This window comes from Lucilia cuprina, chromosome 2 (assembly GCF_022045245.1).
Source record: "Lucilia cuprina isolate Lc7/37 chromosome 2, ASM2204524v1, whole genome shotgun sequence".
Classification (NCBI taxonomy): domain Eukaryota; kingdom Metazoa; phylum Arthropoda; class Insecta; order Diptera; family Calliphoridae; genus Lucilia; species Lucilia cuprina.
In genome coordinates, this window is record NC_060950.1 from 5,071,594 (window position 1) to 5,092,797 (window position 21,204).

The window sequence follows — 21,204 nt, forward strand, 5'->3', positions numbered from 1 at the left end:
GTTTGTATAAAATACAATCTAAAAATTCTGTAGGCGTATGAGTAACAGATGTTTTAGTTTCAACGCCAAAAGATGTTATAATAAGTATGATACATAGTAAGAGACAAAATTATAACAAAAATCTTTAACAAATATTTCGCAAAAATGTTTATTAGTTTTACAAAACAATATTGAGGTTATGTTAAAGATAAGGTTAAAAAGATTAATCTTTTTCTTGACTCTTTTTTTGTGGTATTTTTCCTTTAGGTTAATATATCATTTTTTTAACAAACACACGTTTTACACAGACTCATGTGTTTTCTTGTAGATGTTTTTTTTTACATTTTACAAAATCTCAAATATTATAAAGAAATTTGATCATGTTATGTATGTACATAAGGGAATACGTATACGTTGTGTTTTGTATATCATATAATATTATTACTCATACGTATAGTAGATACTTTATCTTTTGGGGAAAATATTTTGGAAAAAACGAGACAATTTATTAAACTTTCATGTATTGATTTTATTTTAAAATTACTGTTGTAATTATGTTAGTCAGCACTTTGAAAACAAAGATAAGTTTAATGGATTTTTTCTTTTATTTTATAGAATAAAATTTTAATTAACAATTATAAAAACTAGAGTACAAACTATAGTCTAGAGTACGCGTCATAGTTTATAGTCCAGATTATAATCTATAGTTCAAGCTATAGTCTAAAGTGCAGATAACAGTCTATTGTGCAGCCTAAAGACTGTAGTCCAGACCAAAGTATGCTGTATACTACAGTCTATAATACAGACTATAGTGCTGATTATAATCTATACTGCAGACCATAGTCTATAGTGTAAAATTTAGTTAGTTAGTTTGAAAGGAGGATTTATACACATCAAATCCGAAAAATACACCTAGGCCTCAATCGGGCCTGTTGTGCGCTCCTCAACCAGTGCCACGGATGGGAATCGAACCCACCACCTTCGTTCTACCAGACTAGAACACTAACCACTAACCAAACGGAGGCCAAATATAGAAATATAATCCAAAATATAAAATATAATCCAGACTTAAGTCCTGAATGTAGTCTACAGTCCAGGCTATAGTTTATAATGCAGATTATAGTCTATATCCTGATAATCTATTCTCCGGTCTATTGACTATAATACAGAATATAGTATAAAGTGCGGACTATTAGATTGCAGTCCAAAGTCCTTTTATTGACAAAATATCAAATTTTTAGCAAAAATTTTACTAAAAAACAGTCGAGACTTTAATTTTATACTTAATCATAGTAGTTAAATAAACTACTAATCATTTAACAACAGTGCAAACCATCCATAACCCAGAAAAATACGATTTCCTTTTCATTGTTGTTGTGATATTTGTAATAAAATCCCATTGTGATTGATTGAAACTCCTTTGAATGTGACAAGTGTATTTTTTCTATAATGATGATGATGATGAAACTTAACAATTACACAAATCACTTGTAATAAATATATGTATATTAAAAATTAACAATAAAAGACTTATTAAACTGATTACAGTTTTCTTATCATTAAACAACTAATTAAGATAAAATAAACAGCAAATTTACTAGAGCGTATTAGTAATATATACATATATTTCTATTATTACATAAATCATACGTTCTGTTGGAAAAATATTTTGCCTACAAATTTACGATTGTATGTTATTTAATAATAATGAAAACAAAAATTATTTATATAAATTACATAAAAAATAAACCGAAAATAATTATATTATATATAGTTTGTTGTAATACAAGGACAATAGATTTTTGATATATATGTGGGTGTGTTTCCAAAATATATAACTCATACTTAGTAAGTACCAAAAATGAGAGATTTACAAAACTATTGTTTTACATAAGTATTTATAAATTTTATAAATAGTGTTGTAATACACAGCACGTACTGAAAAAATCATTGTTATCAGGAATTTAACAAAATTATTTTTTTATTTCACAAATAAACTTCTTTTAGTTAGTAGAAATGAAGTAATAAATATTTGTCAAGGCAAATATTAAATCTTATGCCAGAATTATAAAAAGAAATGTTTCCAGAAAATTATTATTTTATTTTTGCATAATGAATATCCTTGTTTTTTTTTGGCAAAAGTGTTAAGAAGACAGGAAGCGTAATCGTTTTAAATAGGAAAAAAATCAAAATGATTTTTTTTAATCTAAATCTAATTTATTAAAATAATTGTAACAGTTATTATTTTATTATACCAACTTATTAATATGAAAATGAAGAATAGCAAAAAAACTTAATTTTCTTTTTAAAAAACAGCCTTCAAACACCCACGCACTTACATATACATAAGTATTTAAACTTGCAAATAAATTTACACCTTTAAGAGCATAGTGTGTCAGAGAGAGGAGAGGGTAAAGACAAAAGATACAGAATGATAGAAAAATATACAAGAGTAAATTCCAAACATCTGCTAAATAATAATAATAATAAAACTAACAATTAAAATAATGCACTCGCATGTAAAACTATAAATAATATAAATTATACCAACACATATATACTTCAACCACTAATACGCACTAAATATTTATATACATATGTAAACATATATGTGTTTATACTTAAACAACTGTTCATGACTTGCCTTAAACCATCGAATAAAATAAATTTACATTTAAACTAGTTTATTTTAGAAAAAAAGAAACCACAGATTTTGCCTAGGAAGTGTTTTTTAAGGAAAAACAACAGCAAAATATTTCTTATGAATCTGTTTCTGAAAGGTCTTTAAAGACATTTTATATTTATTATAAAAATATGACAATCAAGTCATGTTAAACAAATCTTTAAATAATTGATTTTATAAGACACATTCTTTTTTTCTCTTTTTATATTATGTCAGTGACAAGTATTTTGTCCAAATGATTTTATAATATGAAAAAATTAATTTATGAAATTAAATTAATGAAAAATTTTCCATTAAAATAAATTAAAGTTTATTTGTTGTTTTATATAAAATTAAAGGATTGAAGAAATTTGCAAAATAAATGTAATCAATTAAATCAATTGAGTTTTTGGGTTTGAATCCAAAACAACAAAAGCAATAAATGTAATTAAAAAGAACTAATTGATTAAGTTGGCAACAAAAGGCTTAATAAGTTTTTCTTTTCAGTTTGACAATAATGCTTGACATAATATCACTACACGAGACATAGTTGTAATTATATACAGTTATTTGTAATAAATTAACGGAATTCGTTTCTAGTCTATAGTCCAAACTGTAGTGTTTTAAGTCTTAATATAGCCTATGGTACAGAACATAGTCAATAGTTTATATTATTCTATAGTCTGAAGTCTGCACTATCGACCAGACTACAACCTAAAGTGTAGATAATAACCTATAGTCTAAACTATAGATCTAAACAGACTATAATCTACTGTCTAGATAATAGTCTAAAAAATAGACAATAGTCTAAAGTTCTATAGTCCAGACAATAGTCAATAATTCAGACTATAGCCTAGAGCCCAGACAATAGTCCATAGTCAAGACTTTAAACTAAGGTTTAGACTATAATCTATAGTCAAGATTAAAATATATGGTCCAGACTATAATCTTAAGTCCTTCCTATAATCAAAAGTCCAGATTATAATCTATAGTCTATACTATAACCTACAGTTCAGACTATAATCTATAGTCCAGACTGTATCTATAGTCCAGACCGCAATCTATAGTTTAGATTATAATCTATAGTCCAGACTATAATCTTTAGTTTGGACAATAATCTGCAGTCCAGATTGCAACCTATAGTCCTTACTATTATCAAAGGTTTAGATTATAATCTATAGTCCATACTATAATCCAGACTTCAATCTATAGTCCAGACAACAATCTATAGTCCAGGCTACAATCTATAGTCCAGACTATAATCAATAGTCCAGACTATAATCTATAGTCCAGACTATAATATTTAGTCCAGACAATAATCTGTAGTCCAGACTGCAACCTATAGTCGTTACTATTATCAAAAGTTTAGATTATAATCTATAGTCCAGACTGCAATCTGTAGTCCAGACTATAATCCATAGTCCAGACTATAATCTGTAGTTCAGACTATAATCTATAGTCCAGATTATAATCTATAGTCCAGACTATAATCTATAATCCAGACTATAATTTATAGTCCAAACTATAATCTATAATCCAAACTATAACCTATAGTCCAAACTATAATATATAGTCCAGACTATAATCTATAGTCCAGACTATAATCTATAGTCCAGACTATAATCTATAGTCCAGACTATAATCCACAGTCCAGACTATCTGTAGTTCAGACTGCAATCCATGATCCGGATTATAGACTATTATCCAGATTTTAGTCTATAGTCCAGACTATAGTCTATAATCTAAATTATAGTTCATAGTTCAGACTATAGTCCATAGTCCAGTTTTCCCAAAACTGATATAGAAGTCCAAAATTCTAATAACTTCCTGACAAAGTCGATGTTATTATAGAAAAATTATATTTTCGTAATAAGTAATATGATGTTCGTTAATTATAAAGCCCCGATTTTCCTTTTAATATAGAATATATTATATATACAGAAATATATTAAAGATAGTAAAATTCTGATAACGTTTCTAAAAATAGTGAATACTATGCTGATACACATACAATATTTACTACTAAATTCTTTCAATGATATCACAAACTTTAAATATATATCTCATCTAAAATTATGACTAAAACATTTTTTAATACAAATAGTAAACGATCATCATGCCACCAAATGAAGTGACAGTCGATGAGCCAAAACCAGCGCCTGAAGTTGAATCAGCGACTGCAGAACTGGAAACAGCAGATCAAAAAGCCGAAGAAGCAACACAGCATTCAATATTTCGAGAAAATGCACATCAACCAGTTGGAGAAAATCAAAAAATTATACCCAACATAATAGAAACGACACAAACCCCACTAGGCACAACAGAAGGAGAACCAGGTTAAAACGAATAATAAATAATATAAATAAATAAATATTTTATTTTATTGTATCCTTTTTAATAAACACAGAAGAGACTACTACTAAGACCTCAGTGTTACAAAAAGTCGAAAATGCTGGTGAACGTGTTACCATTGCAATTGCTGATAAAACCGGTCTACCCACATGGGGTGTGGTGGCCATTATTATATTGGTATTCCTGGTTGTCTTCGGCATTATATTCTTCTGTGTACGAAGATTCTTAAAGAAGCGACGAACTAAAGATGGTAAGGGTAAGAAGGGTGTTGATATGAAATCGGTACAATTGTTAGGATCAGCGTACAAAGAAAAAGTAAGTATCAAATGCGCTATTAAATCTTAATAGTTATTGGGTTCTGGTATGTCATAGGTTCAGCCTGATATGGAGGAACTCACCGAAAATGCTGAAGAAGGCGGCGAAGAGGATAAAGAAAGTGAACAAAAATTAGGCAGACTGAATTTTAAGGTAATTGTCATAGTTAAAGTACATTTTACAAACAGAATCTTCTCATACTATCTATTTACTATTATAACTTAATGTATGATAATTATAATGATGATGATGAAGTTGTTGTATAAAAATACTATGTGTTGAATATTTATAACAAAAAGACACTTGATTACAAGAACAATAATTTCTACAAACATACTTACAGTTAAATATGTTCATGTACAGAAGAATAATAATAACAATGTATGTGTACGAAAAGGGTAATAAGAAATCTATTACACAAGGTTTTTCTTTCCTGTTTTTTTATTTTCCTTAAGAAAATATCAATAATTCCATGGCACATTTCTTTAAAAACATTTTTATTCTTTTTTATAGTTAGTCAGTCAGTCAGTCGTACATAAAACATAATCTCATGTACCAACCAGCCACCACATTAATTCAATTGGTTTTCAATGTTAAACAAATTTTACATAATTATCATAATATGTCTTGAATATAAATTTATGTGTTTTATAGTAATACTAAATGTATTAATTATGGGCATTATTGTTTCTTCGTTACTGCTTTATGCAGAACTTTAAAAGAACAATTTAAAGACATTTTTGGAATGATTATTGAATTTATCCAAATTTTTAGATTTTTAATAACTTTTTAAATACTTTACATATTACTGATCTCAGAAGCCAAGTGATCTGGTTGTATTTCAAAATTAAAAAAAAAAATAATTTTAAATTCTTCCCATAAAAATTTTAAAATTTTTTATTACATTCGAGTCATTAACGATCATATAACACTGTCCAAAAAAAGAGACGAAAAATTCGTTAGACAGGAACCAGATGATATACCTCTGATGCTATCAATTTAAGTTTTTCATTTCGTGATCCTGTGTGCTTACAAAAGGACTTCAAAGTTTTAAAAAGTACATTTATCAAAAATTATTTTAAAATGAATTTACTAATCAAACCATATCAAATTTAGTGTCAATCCAACAAGAAGCGTCGGGAAATATTTTGTATTATTTTTTATTTTATACTGTAAGGATGAAAATCTGTCATTCTTATCCTTAAAAATCTATTAAAATTTTCAATATTATTTTTTTAAAATAAACTTTTTAAAGATTTTAAGATCATGACAGTATAAACTAAAAATATTACAAAATATTTTACAACTCTTTTTGTTAGCTTGACATCAAATTTGGCGTTTTTTAATCAGTGGAAGTATTTTAAAATATTTTTTTAAAAAAATGTACTTTTTAAAACTTTAAAGTCCTTTTGAAAGTACACAGGATCACGAAATGAAAAACTAAAAACGCAAATTTTTTCCCTTAAATTTATAGTTTCAGACGTATATCATCCGGTTCGTGTCTAATTTTGAGTGTCGGACAGTGTAATATGATGAAAATGATCATATGCATCATATTTAAATGATCATTTTGTCGGAAGAAACATTCCGATCATTTTGTCCCAACACTGCGACACTTCTGAAAGAAACTTTTATGAATAGTTCTTCTGATCTATTTTCCCAATAAAGCAATTTGTGATTGATATTTTGAATAAAATATTAATAATTTATCAAGCCGATCATTTAGAAGTATTTGATCGCGGAAAAAGTTTCACGTTATTAAATGAAATCAAAAAAGTTGCAATTTGGTGATTAATTATCCAACAAGAAGCAGTTATTATTACATTATAATGCTAAAGGTTAACAGACAGAATTGTCTTTGTATTAATGAGGATAAAACCTTGTTGATGTAACGATTTATTAAGTTAACAATTTATGGCTTAATAAGAACACTTGCTATTGGCCAACTTAAAGATCTAAAAGTTTTAAACACAAAAACACGCGATCATTAATATGTACTTCATTCACAACTTTTTAAATTCACAGCGAAAACATAAAGACAAATACAACTCAAACATAATATTCACACATTTTAAAATACATTAAACTTAAAATTAACCTTTGAAGTTTATAAACTAATTTTAAATTTTTAATTTTATTCCTTTCTAAAATGCTAAACCTTGGAAATTTTCTTCTAAACAAAACCACTAATGGATTACAATAACGATCTTTGTTTTATAAATATTATTTTTGTTATCCATTTTTTTTCTTTTGTTATTTCTTTTCTCGTTTCGAAAACAGCTTGAATATGATTTCAATTCGAACAGTTTAGCCGTAACTGTTATACAAGCTGAAGAATTGCCAGCTTTAGATATGGGTGGTACCTCAGATCCTTATGTTAAAGTTTATCTGTTGCCAGATAAGAAAAAGAAATTCGAAACAAAAGTACATCGTAAGACACTAAGTCCAGTTTTTAATGAAACATTTACATTTAAGGTGGGTGACAACAACAAAAATTACCAGCACACATATACACACAAAAAGTGGTTAATTAATTTGTTATAAATAACAAATACTAAATTTAAATTTATTTATTTTCTTTATTATTATAAAAGAGTTTACCCTACGCTGATGCCATGAATAAGACTTTAGTATTTGCCATCTTTGATTTTGATCGTTTCTCAAAGCACGATCAAATTGGTGAAGTTAAGGTACCACTGTGCACAATCGATTTGGCGCAAACAATTGAGGAGTGGCGTGATTTGGTTAGCGTTGAAGGTGAAGGCGGTCAGGTAAGAAGAATTTTTATTTATTTTTATAAATTTTACGTCTTTTAAAAAACAGAAACTTGAACATATATTTTATCTGCAATACTAATTACAAGAATTTAGTCAAGATTTAAGAAAAGTGTGTATTAAGTTAATTTTTTTTGCGGTAACACCATAAAAGTTTCTTCATGAACAAAAACAAAGATTTAATGAATGTGTGAATGTTTTGTGTGCGTATTTTAAATAATAAATGTTAAAATTTTAAAAAAGAAAATTAGGCTGGCACTAATTTGCTTGTCTGTAAAACATGTTGCGTGCGTGCGTGAGTTCGTTATGGTCTAAAACTAATCATACTCTAAGAAAGTGTTAGATTTATTCAAGGTTATCTTTTCCTTATAATTAATTATTAGTTTTAGATTATACATTTAGAAGATCACTTAATAATTATGATTAAAATATAATATTTTTATTGTCTGAAAGAGTTAAGAGTAAAATTGACATTATCACACAATGATCGTGAAGAATTTGAGATCATTTTCTTTTAATTTAGTTCTATAGACAACTAACCGTTGTTAGATAAAAAGAAGCATCCAAGCTTAAAAGCTGCATAGTCAGACAAATTTGTCTGTCTTTTATCCTGGCGGTTTAAGTTCACGGTGATCTTAACACCGGCTGAATACAATGCGTCGACCAACACCCCCCTACACAACCAATACAATAACGACAGTAGATGTAGAAATGCCAGAATTGAAGTAATGCATTTGGGCATGAACTTCCATTTGGTTTGGGGCGGAGACTATATAAACTCGTACCGATCTATTGATCACAGAACCCGGTTGCAATGCAACCGAGCTTCGCATAATCAGACAATGGAGTTTACAAGAAATTTAAGATTCTTTCCATATTGTTGTTAAAAACGAAAAAATCAAAGCATCAAAAAGTAAAAGCTGCACGATCAGACAATGATGTTTACAAGAATCAAGTTTACAGAGTTTAAGATGGTCCCTAGTACAAGAATATTCGAAATTATATCTTGGATGAATAAAGAACTTGTAGTTATCAAAGAAAAAAGAGCAAAAAACAGCATGATCAGATAATGATCATGATCGCTTTAGAATATGTTAATATCATCTTCATCACAACCTTGTTAAAAGATACATAGATCATTGAAAATTGACAAATAGTGTCTACAGAGAATCAGACAATAAACTTTCCTATAGCAAAGTTTGTTTTAGTGCAACAAAGAGTAAAAAGCTAAGTTTGAAACATATAAAATAGTCTTCATCACTACCATGTTAAAATGAAATCGTTGAGAGTGAAAGTATAGAATTGATAGTAGATTAACATAAGACTATTTGTAGTCTTTACATAAGATCAGAGAGTGATGTTTCCAGAAATCAGAGTTTAATAACGTCTCTATCACATTTCTGTCACATAAGATCAGACAACAAAGAGTAAAAGTGTATGATCAGATAGAAAAGTTTTCCAAGTGCCATGATTGAAACATATAACAGAAGTCTCTATCACAACCATGTTAAAATTAGATCCTTAAATGTGAAAGTATAAAATTTATAGAAGATTAAATTAAGATCACACACTGATGTTTCCAAAAGCGAATATTGCAAGAGAAAAGAGCAAAAGAGGCTTAATCTGTTATTGATCATGTCGCTTCTAAATAATTGAAGATCATCTCCATCAGAAACGTCTTTAAATATAGATCATTGAGAATTGATATATAGTGGCTACATAAGAACTGCAAGATCGAACAGTAAAGTTTCTCAAGAGTAATGTAAGAAACATATTAGACATTGAGAGTAAAAGTATAAAACTGATCGCCATCATTTGGTAGTAGATTAACATAAGATTTTAGGTAGTGTCTACAAAATATCAGACAATAATAATGTTTACAGAATTTAAGATCACGTTTTCTCAAAAAACAGGTTTAGTGTCTATCAGACAATGAAGTTACCAGAAACCAACTTTGCAGAGTCCAAGAGAAAAAGTTGAACGATCAGACAATGAAGTTTTCCAAGAGCCAAACTTGGAAAAATCTTCATTACAATCAAGTTGAAAAGTGGATTCTTATAGGATAGGGTGCACATGAGATTCAATGTAATGACCATTAGGTACGATAGATGTATAAAAAGCATTGCAATTCGATTGCTTTAAATTTCAACAACTAATTATGGATTATATAGTTCTTAGTTTACCCAAATTAGTTTTAGACCGAAAACAACTCACCTCTAAACAAAATGTCATCCTAAGCAAACTATCATATAAATTAAACATAAAAAAATGTTTAATAATAAACTAAATCAAGTCAAAATTATTAATAAATTAAAAAAAAAATAAAATAAACAATCACAACAAAAACAAATAATTTAATAAAAAATAAATAAATCAAACTATTTGACACACCCAGTTCAAAATGTAACATTTATTCTAAAAATAAACATATTTATCAAAATTATGTTATATTTTGTGAATTGAAAAAAAATAAATAAGTAAACAACAACAATTAAAACAACAAATAACATTGTAGTAATTCAAAAAAACTAAAAATTAAACAATGTTACAACTAAATCCAAGGAATTTCAAAAACAACAGCAACAACAACAATAACAAAAGAATTATTTTATTACAAAAAAAAGAGAACACTAATATTTTATTTTAGTTTGTTAATTTAATTTTTATTTTTTTTTTAATTGTTTTTATTTTTTTTAATTATTTTTTTAAACTTTGTTATTTATTACTACTTATTACTACTTAAACAGACATAATAATACAACAAATAATTCTATTTTTAAACTAATTTTCTTTTCTAATTCTTGATTTCCTTTCCCCCCAAAAAAACTCCCTTGATTTTTCAACCTTTTTAGAAGGTAATTAATTACAAATTAACAATATTAAACAAACAAAAAATGTTGTACAAAATCAAACTCTTTTAAACTTTGCTCTCCATATATTCTATATATATATATTAATTTTTTTTTATTTTTATTTTAATTATTTTAACACATTTTTGCATTTGAATCAAAAAAAAAAATATCCTAAAAAACAAATTATATATTAAACATATTAAGTTTTTTTTCTTATAATCTCCAAATAACAACAAAATAAATCAAATTTTATAAACTTTCTCTAAACCACTGTTAACATTAATTATCATTTTATTTATATAATTTAAAATAATTTATTTTTTTATAAATTTTAATATTTATTAGTTTTTTTTGTTTTTCTCGCATTAAATACTCGCAGCATCACTAATATTGTAGTTGAAAGTTTGTGTTTTAATTTGTTTTATAAAAGCATTTACTTCTTAAAAATTACTTTAATATTTTAATATTATCACTAAACTTGAATGATGAATTTTAATTGAAATTTTTACACATTTGTGTATTTGCATTTAGTTATATTATGCCTATTCGTTTAAGGAGACTTTCGATAAATCGAGCGATAGGTAAAGTTCGAAATTTAAATTTTAATTAAGAAAAATTTAAATTTACTTTTTAAACTTTTTAAAAAAAGCCTATCGATCTCTTAAAAAAATTGTCTCTAATGGTGTGGTCTTTTTTTTTAAGCAAATATTAACGAAATAAATGTGACATTTTTAATAAAAATCTTATAGCAGCATAAAAAATAATTTGTATTTTCAAGTCACGCTAATTTTGTGTAATATTTTCACCATACCTTTGGTTATGTTTCATGTTATGCAGTTTGTTAATTTAAAAGTATTTCGTTTAAATTTTTTCAAATTTACGTATAAAACAAAAAATATTTTTTGCTACAATATTAGTTTGCACGAGATCAATATTTATATGTAATTAAAATGTCAGTAGAATATAAACTATTAGTCTATCGCGATACCCAGACATTCGACATACGTCCTATATGAGAGTAGTATATTTATCCGATATTAACGATCTTGTCCAATATTTAAGATCTTGTTGTTATCCAAAACTAAAATCAAACATAAAAAAGGTAAAAGCTCAACGATGGTGTTTTCCAACAGCCAAAATTGTAAAATTTAAGATCATCACAATCATATTTAAAGTTAGAACTGATCGTTATCATTTGGCAGTATTAATGAACTGTAGACTTAAATATTTACATAAGATCAAACACTGAAGTTTACAAAAACCAAGTGTGCTATGTTTAAGAACGTCTCTAGCACAATGATTTTCAAATGATCATCCTGTATAATGTGTATGGAGAACTGATCATTATAAGAAGCAAAAACTGCACGATCAGACAATATAGTTACCTAAGAGTCATGTTTGAAAAATATAAGTGAGTCTCCATCACAACCATTTCGTTATCATTTAACAGTATGTTCTAGATCTATATAAGATCAGATTTTGTAATATTAAAATAATATAAGATCAGAGAATGAAATTTTCAAGATCCAAGTTTACAGAGCTTAAGAACAACTTCATGATTGTGATATGTTTAAAAATAAATCTATCATAATTAATCCCAAGGAGGAAGTAGCTTGGTTTCATTAAATGCTCGATCACTGTTGATCGTACTTCATGTCTTCAGTTTGCATGAATATAATTTTCCACGTGTGATGATCGATACCTTTGTGATTTCGTTTTAAACATATAAGACCACGTCGGACCATGTACGATCGTTGTTTTTCACTGCTGTTAAACCAATTTTGCTACCAAAGTTATCATTTGAGCAGAGGCTTGGCTTACTAAATTAGACAGACTAGGTAGATTTAAAAGTGGTTCACAACTAAAAACTTTACAAGATAGATGTAAGGGATAGTTTGATTTCAAAAAAAAAATATATACTCGATCGATGTTGTTAGGGAACGAATCCATTAACAAAAATTATTTAATATTAAGATTTTGAATAAATTTGTATACTTTTAAATCATTAAGAACTTTAATTTAGCATTTTTTCCGATTGATAAAGTTTGCAAAAAATAGTGAGCTCCATATACGATCGCAGCATGTGTGAACTTTTGAACATTTAAGAAAGTATAAAATTTTCTCTAAAGACTCCAATTTGCTCCAGTTTGCTAGAATTGTGAAATCCATGCTCGATCGATGCCTTTGTGAAATTCTTCGTCTTCATTAGGGAAAATTTTTTTGTAATGACACTAAGATCATGTTAGATCTTGTACGATCGATATTTTGTACTAGTCGTTTGGCCACCAAAGTAATATCAACGAAAGATTGTTAGATCGATGCATTTTTATCCTCATTGTAATAAATTTGATATTTTCCCAACCAAGGCACCTGTTTGCAACATCATTAAAGATCATATAGGATCGTGTACGAAATATATTTTATACTGATCTCAGCTTTAAGATCATGTCAGATCGTCTACTATCAATATTTTGTACTAGTCATTTTGGCCACCAAAGTAATATCTAGGAATGATGGTTAATTTTTTAAAGTTCTCTATCGATGCATTGTAATAAATTTGATATTTTCCCATCTGAAACACCTGTTTGCAATAATATCAAAGATCACAAAGGATCGTGTACTAAATATATTTTATACTGATCCTAGCTTTAACAGATCAGATAATGCTGCATGAACAGACTCTGACGATTATGCAGCTTTAAGAGTAGAATATCATTCAAGCTGTTAGATCATTTAATATGATGAAAAAAACTAACTTAATGTGATCAAACTCATATTAACAAAAGATAACGACTTTGTTATATTTGTTTAAACTAACAATCTTTTTTCCTTTAAAAATTCTACTGACATTTTACTTGAATTGATAAAATGATTATAAAAAATCACAAAATTGGCTGTTTTTTTTAAATTTAATTTGATTTTTGTTTAACGTTTTTATTTGTGTTTAATTATTTGTTTGATTTTTTTTTTAAAAACTTTTTGCACTTTTTTAATCAAAAATAATCAAATAATATATACTATACTGAAAAATTCAAAACATTTAACCAATTAAAATAAAGTAGTTAAAACTTGTTATTGCACCACAATTTAAAATAAAAAAAATTTCTCCATTTTTTAAAACCAAATTTATTTTTTATTAAACACCCTACAACATAAATAAACATTTGTATCATAGAAAACTTAAACAGCACTTAATTAAAACTCAAAAAAAATACACATTCACAAACATACATGCATACAAAATCGGTTTTTAAAAATCCCCCCAAAAAAAACATTTACAACATATTTACAACTAAAAACAAATCGTATCCTTACAAACACACTATTTCACTACTTTTTTTCCCTCTCTCTCTCACTCACACGAAACTACCCTACTGTCAAACACAAACTCTCCACTTATAAAATAAAAAAAACAAAATTTAATTTAAAACTAAAAAGCTTTCAAGCCTGAGAATGTTAAAAATCAAAAAAAAAAACTAACAAACTTAAAAAATAAATTATTAAATAATACAAAAAAATTTAATTATTTTTTAAAAATTTTAGTTTAGAATGAATTGGAATAATTAAACAAAAAATTTTTTAAATTAAAATACGACATCTTGCATGCCAAGCTTTAAGTTTTTTTCAAACTTTTTTTAAAAAACTGTTTTGCAAAAAAAATATATTCAAAATTCTTAGATGAGAAAAATTAAAAATCATAATTTTTTTTTTAAGAATCAACTTTTAAAATTAAATAACATATTTTATTTTATTTTTTTTCTTATATTTAAACAAACATATTTAAAAAAAATTCAATAACAACAAAAATTATATAACCATACATAAAGTATCAATTTTTAATCTTTTTTATATCTTCATATATTTTTTTTCTAATTTCGTAATGTATCGCTATAAATATAAATCCAAAATCAACTTTAAATATTCGAATTATAAAAAAAAAACAAACAAATCATATCAAAACATAACAAATCTGTTTATAAAATAAAAAAAAAATAAAATACTCTCGATTCGAAACTCATCCCTCTAAAAATGTACAATAATTCGTTAATCTACTGCGCTGTGTTTTTGGGGACAATGAACATTTTTACAATTGCACGTAAGTATTTTCTTAAAATCAATTTCAGAATTTCATATTAATACTTAATTATACTTATTATATAATTTGTGTTTAATTTTATGTTGTTTTTTTTTTAAAATGCAATTAATTACTTAAACTACTAAATACTATTTAATAACTAAATTGTTGTAATTGGCTTTTATTCTTAAATAAATATTATTTTCTTTTTATATATTAAATTGATGTTGTGAAATCAAGTGATATAAAGTTTATAGAAAAATTTATATACGATTTATTTTAAATTAATTTCGTCTCGAAAAATTTCTTATTTTTTTTTTAAACTCAAATTCTATGTGCTTTTATAAAATTTAAATATTAATATTTTAAAATGCTTGTTTATTTATTATTAATACAGTTTTTAATTTGTTTTCTTTTTCGTGCAAAGAAATTTTATTGAAAGTTTTAGATTTTCAAGTTTACTTCAATATTCTAACTGGTTCTGTAAACTTATGGCATGGTTTTGTAATACACATTAATATCAGTAGTAAACGAACAATAAACCAGTTATAAAACTAAATATACAAGTATTAAGATTGATCTTGTCCCAAACATATAATATTTGTTTTGGTGGTAGGCGTGACCAATTGGGGAATATGACCCATAACATATTACAGTTCTTTCAGCTTTTGAAAAAAGAGAGTAAATCTCAATGCCTATTGGTAAATACCACCGCATGAGGGCTCTACGGTAAAATCTTAATAAGAAACAGAAATAATTGTTGTATTGGCGGCGTCTGTTGATCGAGCATAGCCTGTAACTGTCATGCCTAGTTGTCAAAACACCTAAGCTACAACTACGGGGACCTGTTAGCTTGATATTATTGCAATTCCTAGAAGAGAAATGTGCTACCAATACATCTAGTCTGCCAAGACTAGAAATATATTATTTTAAAAGGTATACCCGGCCCTTTTTGGAATGACGGGGCCGAAACAGAGCATTAAACAATTTTGTACTACGTGTGGCCTGTTGCTCACAGAACTTTATCCTGGCTTTAAAACAAAATTCCTGAGAAGGGACTTGTGTTTCATTGTTTCGTCTGTGTTTAGATTTTTCTCTAAAAACATGATGATACACGGTTGTCAGATCTTAAAGTATTGGTAGAAAAATGTTCAAAAAATGACTAATAACCTTGTGAACTTACATCTTTTGTTTGGAAACGTTGTCCGAAAATGCAAGAAAAAATTGTCAGTTGACACGGTAGTTAGACAATTTCTGAACACTTTTCTGACAACATTGTAAGATCTAACAACCGTGTATACATAGCTTAAGTCCTTTTGGAAGCTAAAAAAAGTCTCTCAATTAATTATAAAATCGCTCCTATTTCTATCGAAACCATAGAGTAAACACAGTAGTGTTCCAGCAGTTCGACAAAGAGTTAAAACATCCGATCGACTTCTTCGATTGACTTCTTCGTAGGACTAACACATGTTAAATAGCTAGTCACCTGTACAGACGGTGGTTAGGGTTACCCTAAGTGGTAGGTTAACTAGGTACTTTGGACTTTTCCGAACGTATTGCTGGGCTGGATGCCTTTTCCTTGTCGTATAGAACTTGTTTCATGATACTTGTAATTCTGGAACTTCTGGAGTACTTGATTAAAGTACTTGTATATGAACCAACAGAACCATGTACATGTATGAGTCGTTAAAGATGCTCACCCTTTGGATGAGAAAGGCCTCCGTAAAACAAGGCCGTCAAAGCAACTGTTCACGTTAAGCATTTCGACATGATCTTGTGAAAATGAAGAAGTCCTCGAATTGTTCACCTATTATGTTTGTAGCTGCTGTTGCTTCTAAATGGAAGAAATGTTTTTGCATCTTGGAAGAAAAGTGCTAGTACATGGACCGGCATAACTATGTGCACAAATTACTACGCCAATGGGCGTTGGCTCAACCTATGGATAAAAAAAAAGGAAAGCACTTCTACTTCTTACTACAAATTTAAAATATAACCTTACAATTTCGTCGTTTAATGTGTTCGATTCTATGGTTTTTCCTTAGTATCATATCAGTCTTCTTCGATTCAAACAGTTTTGTATTCTTCAAGCTTTCTTTAACCCTTTCACGCACAAAACTAAACCGCTAAACTTTTTGTGGATATAACTTCACAACACACCTTAATTTGACTTATATTGATCATTTTTAATAAAAATTGGAAAAAGTGTGTTTCAAGGATATGGCAGGACATCCTTCCTGATCCTTAGTGACATAAAATTCTAACAAATATGTTATTTTTCTTTATAAATAACCGTTAAATGTAGATGTGAATTCAAAATTACGCTCTTAATCGAGAAAAATTAAAAAAAAAATTTTGGGACACAGGGGGCCCGTATACGTGAAAGAGTTAATGTGAGTGACCCTGTTTTTGTTTACATTCCAAATGAAAGGAAATACTTTAGCTTCATATACAAACTGTATCATCGACTGCCAGAAACTCCAAAATAAACTAAAATTTTCAATATATACTCATTATTATTAAACTAATTCTTTTTCAGTTTTATCTATTTGCTAAACAAAATTTTTAATCAATTTAATACCAATTTAAGGATAATTTCAATAATTTGATGTTATTTTTATTTATAAATATATAATTTCGCCTTAATCAAAAGCTGTATTGTAAAAGGAGCTTCGATAAACTAAAATATTTCTTAATAACTTAAAAACAATAGTTTAATTTCTTTTTTAGTTTTTTTAATTTATTTTTTTTAATTTCTTATAATTTTTAACATTATAAACATAACACTTACAGTTTATTACTCGTTCATAACAGAGGGGTAAGTTTTATAATACCGAATTTTATAAATTTTTTATACTTTAAATAAAGTAGTTGACAACTTTTTCTTCCAATTAAATAATAACAAAATATTCAAACATTTTTCATAAATTCTTGGTTGTGCAAGTTCTTTAAATTGGTCTTTATTTATTTTTTTGCAAATTAATCAAAATTTTAAATTTTTTAACCTGCCAAGGGTTTACACTTTACAAAATTTTTTCCTCTATCTTTTTAAAATAATTTTTTCCAACATATCTTATAAAATTAATATTTTCCTGTAAACATTTATTGCTCTTTCCAAAATATTCTTAAGAACAAAATAATAGCTTGAAACCAATACATTTTTACCATTATTTCATTATACAAATATAATTTCATTATAATATAAAAATAGTATAGTTTTTCCCCTAATTTATTTAACTATAATTTACTTAACACTTCAAAGAAAGAAAAAAAAAACGTTAAATAAAGACGTTGTTTTAAGATCTGTTGACAAATTTTATGAATTTTGTCAAGACATTGTATTTGAAAATTGAAATACTTAATTTTGAGCTGGGTGTTATTATTATATTTTTACAGCATTGTTTTTTGAATTGATAAAATAAAATTAAACAATGATGTTAAATGTAAGTTTTTCAAAACAAAACAACAATTCCACACAAAAACCATTTTTTATTTGTATGAATTATATTTCTTTTAAATTTTTCCATTTTATTTAAATTATTTTTTTTTTTAATAAAAATCGAAGCTCTCGGACGTGCAGTATTGAAAAAAATAAAATAATAAAAATATTAACAATTTCCAATGTGTTAATGTGCTTGTTTTCTAGTATTATTCAATGTATGTGTATAAATGACAAATAATCTACTTATAATTGTTTTAAATTTTTAATTTTATTTAATTAAGTTAAATAATAATCAAATGTAATTTGTTTATTTGTGTTTGTGATTATTTATTTGTTTTTATTTTTTATCCTAAAATTAATGTTGTCATTGTTGTTGTACTAACTGAAAAAATAATTAAGTAATTTACCGCTGATGTGTAGTTCTAAGTGGGTTGAAACACCTGACTTTATGCCTTAGAGAGTAATATGTATGTCAGCAGCATAGAGAAAGAGCATTATCGACAGGGGTGCGCCATTTGACTAAATGCTTTGTTAAGGTTGGAGAATTTTAAGTCTATCCTTCTGAAACATAAAAATATTTTACCTTCGACGATATTACTCTAGAACTAAAAATAGAACTGAACAAGAACTGAACTAGAACTGAACAAGAACTGAACTAGAACTGAACTAGAACTGAACTAGAACTGAACTAGAACTGAACTAGAACTGAACTAGAACTGAACTAGAACTGAACTAGAACTGAACTAGAACTGAACTAGAACTGAACTAGAACTGAACTAGAACTGAACTAGAACTGAACTAGAACTGAACTAGAACTGAACTAGAACTGAACTAGAACTGAACTAGAACTGAACTAAAACTGAAGTAGGTTTGAACTAAAACTGCAATGTTTCGCAAATGTGGACTATAAATTCTTTTATTTCTATATTTGGGATAAAATATCGAAAATTCGAAATGAGATTAACTTAAAAAAGATGAAGGCCTAGAGACTAGTCTATAAACTAGACTGGGAAGTAGTGCATGGGCTAGACATTGGTTATTGGATGGAATAGAAGACAATATTAGTTAAATTTTCAAAAACAACCAATAATCTTTAAAAGATCTTTAATTCTTGAAAAAGTCTAAGTTAGAAGAAATAACGGAATTGAATATTTAACCAGCAATTATAAAAGCAAAAATTATGTAACAAACAAAATCTAAAAGCTTTTAAATGTTATTAAGTTTTTTTGTGTTTTTTTATTTAACGTAACAAAGTAACAAGATTTTGTGTGTTTAAATGATTAACTTAAAAATAAACAATTAGCAATTATTAGTATAAATCGCACACAGCCAAAAGAAAAATTGTAAAATATTGTATAATTAAATGTATGTATTTTACAATTTTAAAATAATTAAACAATATGGTTGTAGTTTCAATGTAACAAATAAATGTTTTCAAATATATTTATATGAAATAAAATACAATATATAATTTGTGTTTATTTACATGTCGAAATTTTTAAATAAAATATTTTTGTTATTAATTAGTTTATTTACTATCTTTTTCTTTCCACTATTTTCATAACTTTAGGAAAAGCTTGGCGATATCTGTTTCTCATTACGTTATGTACCGACCGCTGGCAAATTAACCGTTGTCATATTGGAAGCTAAAAACTTGAAAAAGATGGACGTTGGTGGATTGTCTGGTAATAAAATTGGAAACCGAAATATTGTGAAATTTCCTTATATACAATTATATTTTTTTGCGCAATGTTTTGTGTTGTCACAAATAAGTAACTAATTGTTTGGTTTAATTTTGTATTTAATTATTTATTGTTTTATGGTAAATGGTTTCAATTTATTTATGATAAATATCGCATTTTTGTTATATTTTTTTAATTATTTTTTTCTGATTAATTTTTATATAATTTATTATATCCAATATTATTTTGAAACGCGATCGGTTTGTTTCATGTGTAATTAATTAATTTAAGTTTTAATTAGTTTAAGGTGATTAAATTAGCGCTATATACATATTCATCTTCGTATACTTTATCGCTTAGAAATATTATATTGTGAAATTCATTAGAGTTATAAAAATTTCTTCTATTCAGGTTTAACACTATATATTTTTAACATTTTTATTCATTTTGAGATGATATAAACATGTATCTCTCATCTCTTTTACTTGTGAAACCGATCAAAAACGATCGTAAATCTCAACATGGAGGTAATTAGTCGGAAGTATCTTCAAACATCGCAGATTTCAATATTGCGTCATAAAGAACGGTTTCTAGTTGAAGTCTCTTCTATGAGTCACTTAAAAGTGACTGCTAAAAGACACATAATAGTGCAATATTTTCATCTTCATTTAATTTGAATTTATTCCTTTATTTTACTATTAAAGTAAAGGTTAAAAAGATCTTTAAGCGATAGTAAATAACAACGAGTAATCGCGTGGGCATTAATTCGTAAAACTCTGCAAATATTTCATATCACAGTAATCAGTTGGAAGACTCTTTCACCCATTAAGACGATCAAATTGTTTGCTCATTCAATAGCAGATATATTATGCCGATCTTCCGTTTGGAGAACAGTTTCTAGAGAAAGCGTTCTCTATGAAACACTTCGAAATTATTGCGTAAAGTCTTACAAACTGTTTCAAAGTGTGTACAATCTTCTAAATGTCACATAAAAGTGACAGAAACGTACACAACAAGATAAAAGGCACGTGGAAGAAATTTGCTTTGTTTTTGTAAATATGATCCAGGTGTATC

General features: G+C 26.9%; 1 protein-coding gene across 5 annotated transcripts in view; it reads left to right on the forward strand.

The window, feature by feature from the left end:
• LOC111676669 (synaptotagmin 1) overlaps nucleotides 1–21,204 on the forward strand; it is a 52,033-nt gene that overhangs the window by 19,908 nt on the left and 10,921 nt on the right. Inside the window, exons 2-7 of one of the 5 annotated variants that reach the window (XM_023437632.2) lie at nucleotides 4,746–4,977; nucleotides 5,049–5,308; nucleotides 5,366–5,461; nucleotides 7,589–7,783; nucleotides 7,903–8,079; nucleotides 20,019–20,133. In XM_023437632.2, the coding sequence (XP_023293400.2) occupies nucleotides 4,758–4,977; nucleotides 5,049–5,308; nucleotides 5,366–5,461; nucleotides 7,589–7,783; nucleotides 7,903–8,079; nucleotides 20,019–20,133 (1,063 nt within the window). In that variant the 5' untranslated portion in view covers nucleotides 4,746–4,757. Of the gene's footprint in view, nucleotides 1–4,745; nucleotides 4,978–5,048; nucleotides 5,309–5,365; nucleotides 5,462–7,588; nucleotides 7,784–7,902; nucleotides 8,080–20,018; nucleotides 20,134–21,204 lie in introns of those variants that run through there. The other 4 variants (XM_046954491.1, XM_023437635.2, XM_023437633.2 and 1 more) reach the window with 4 other exon arrangements.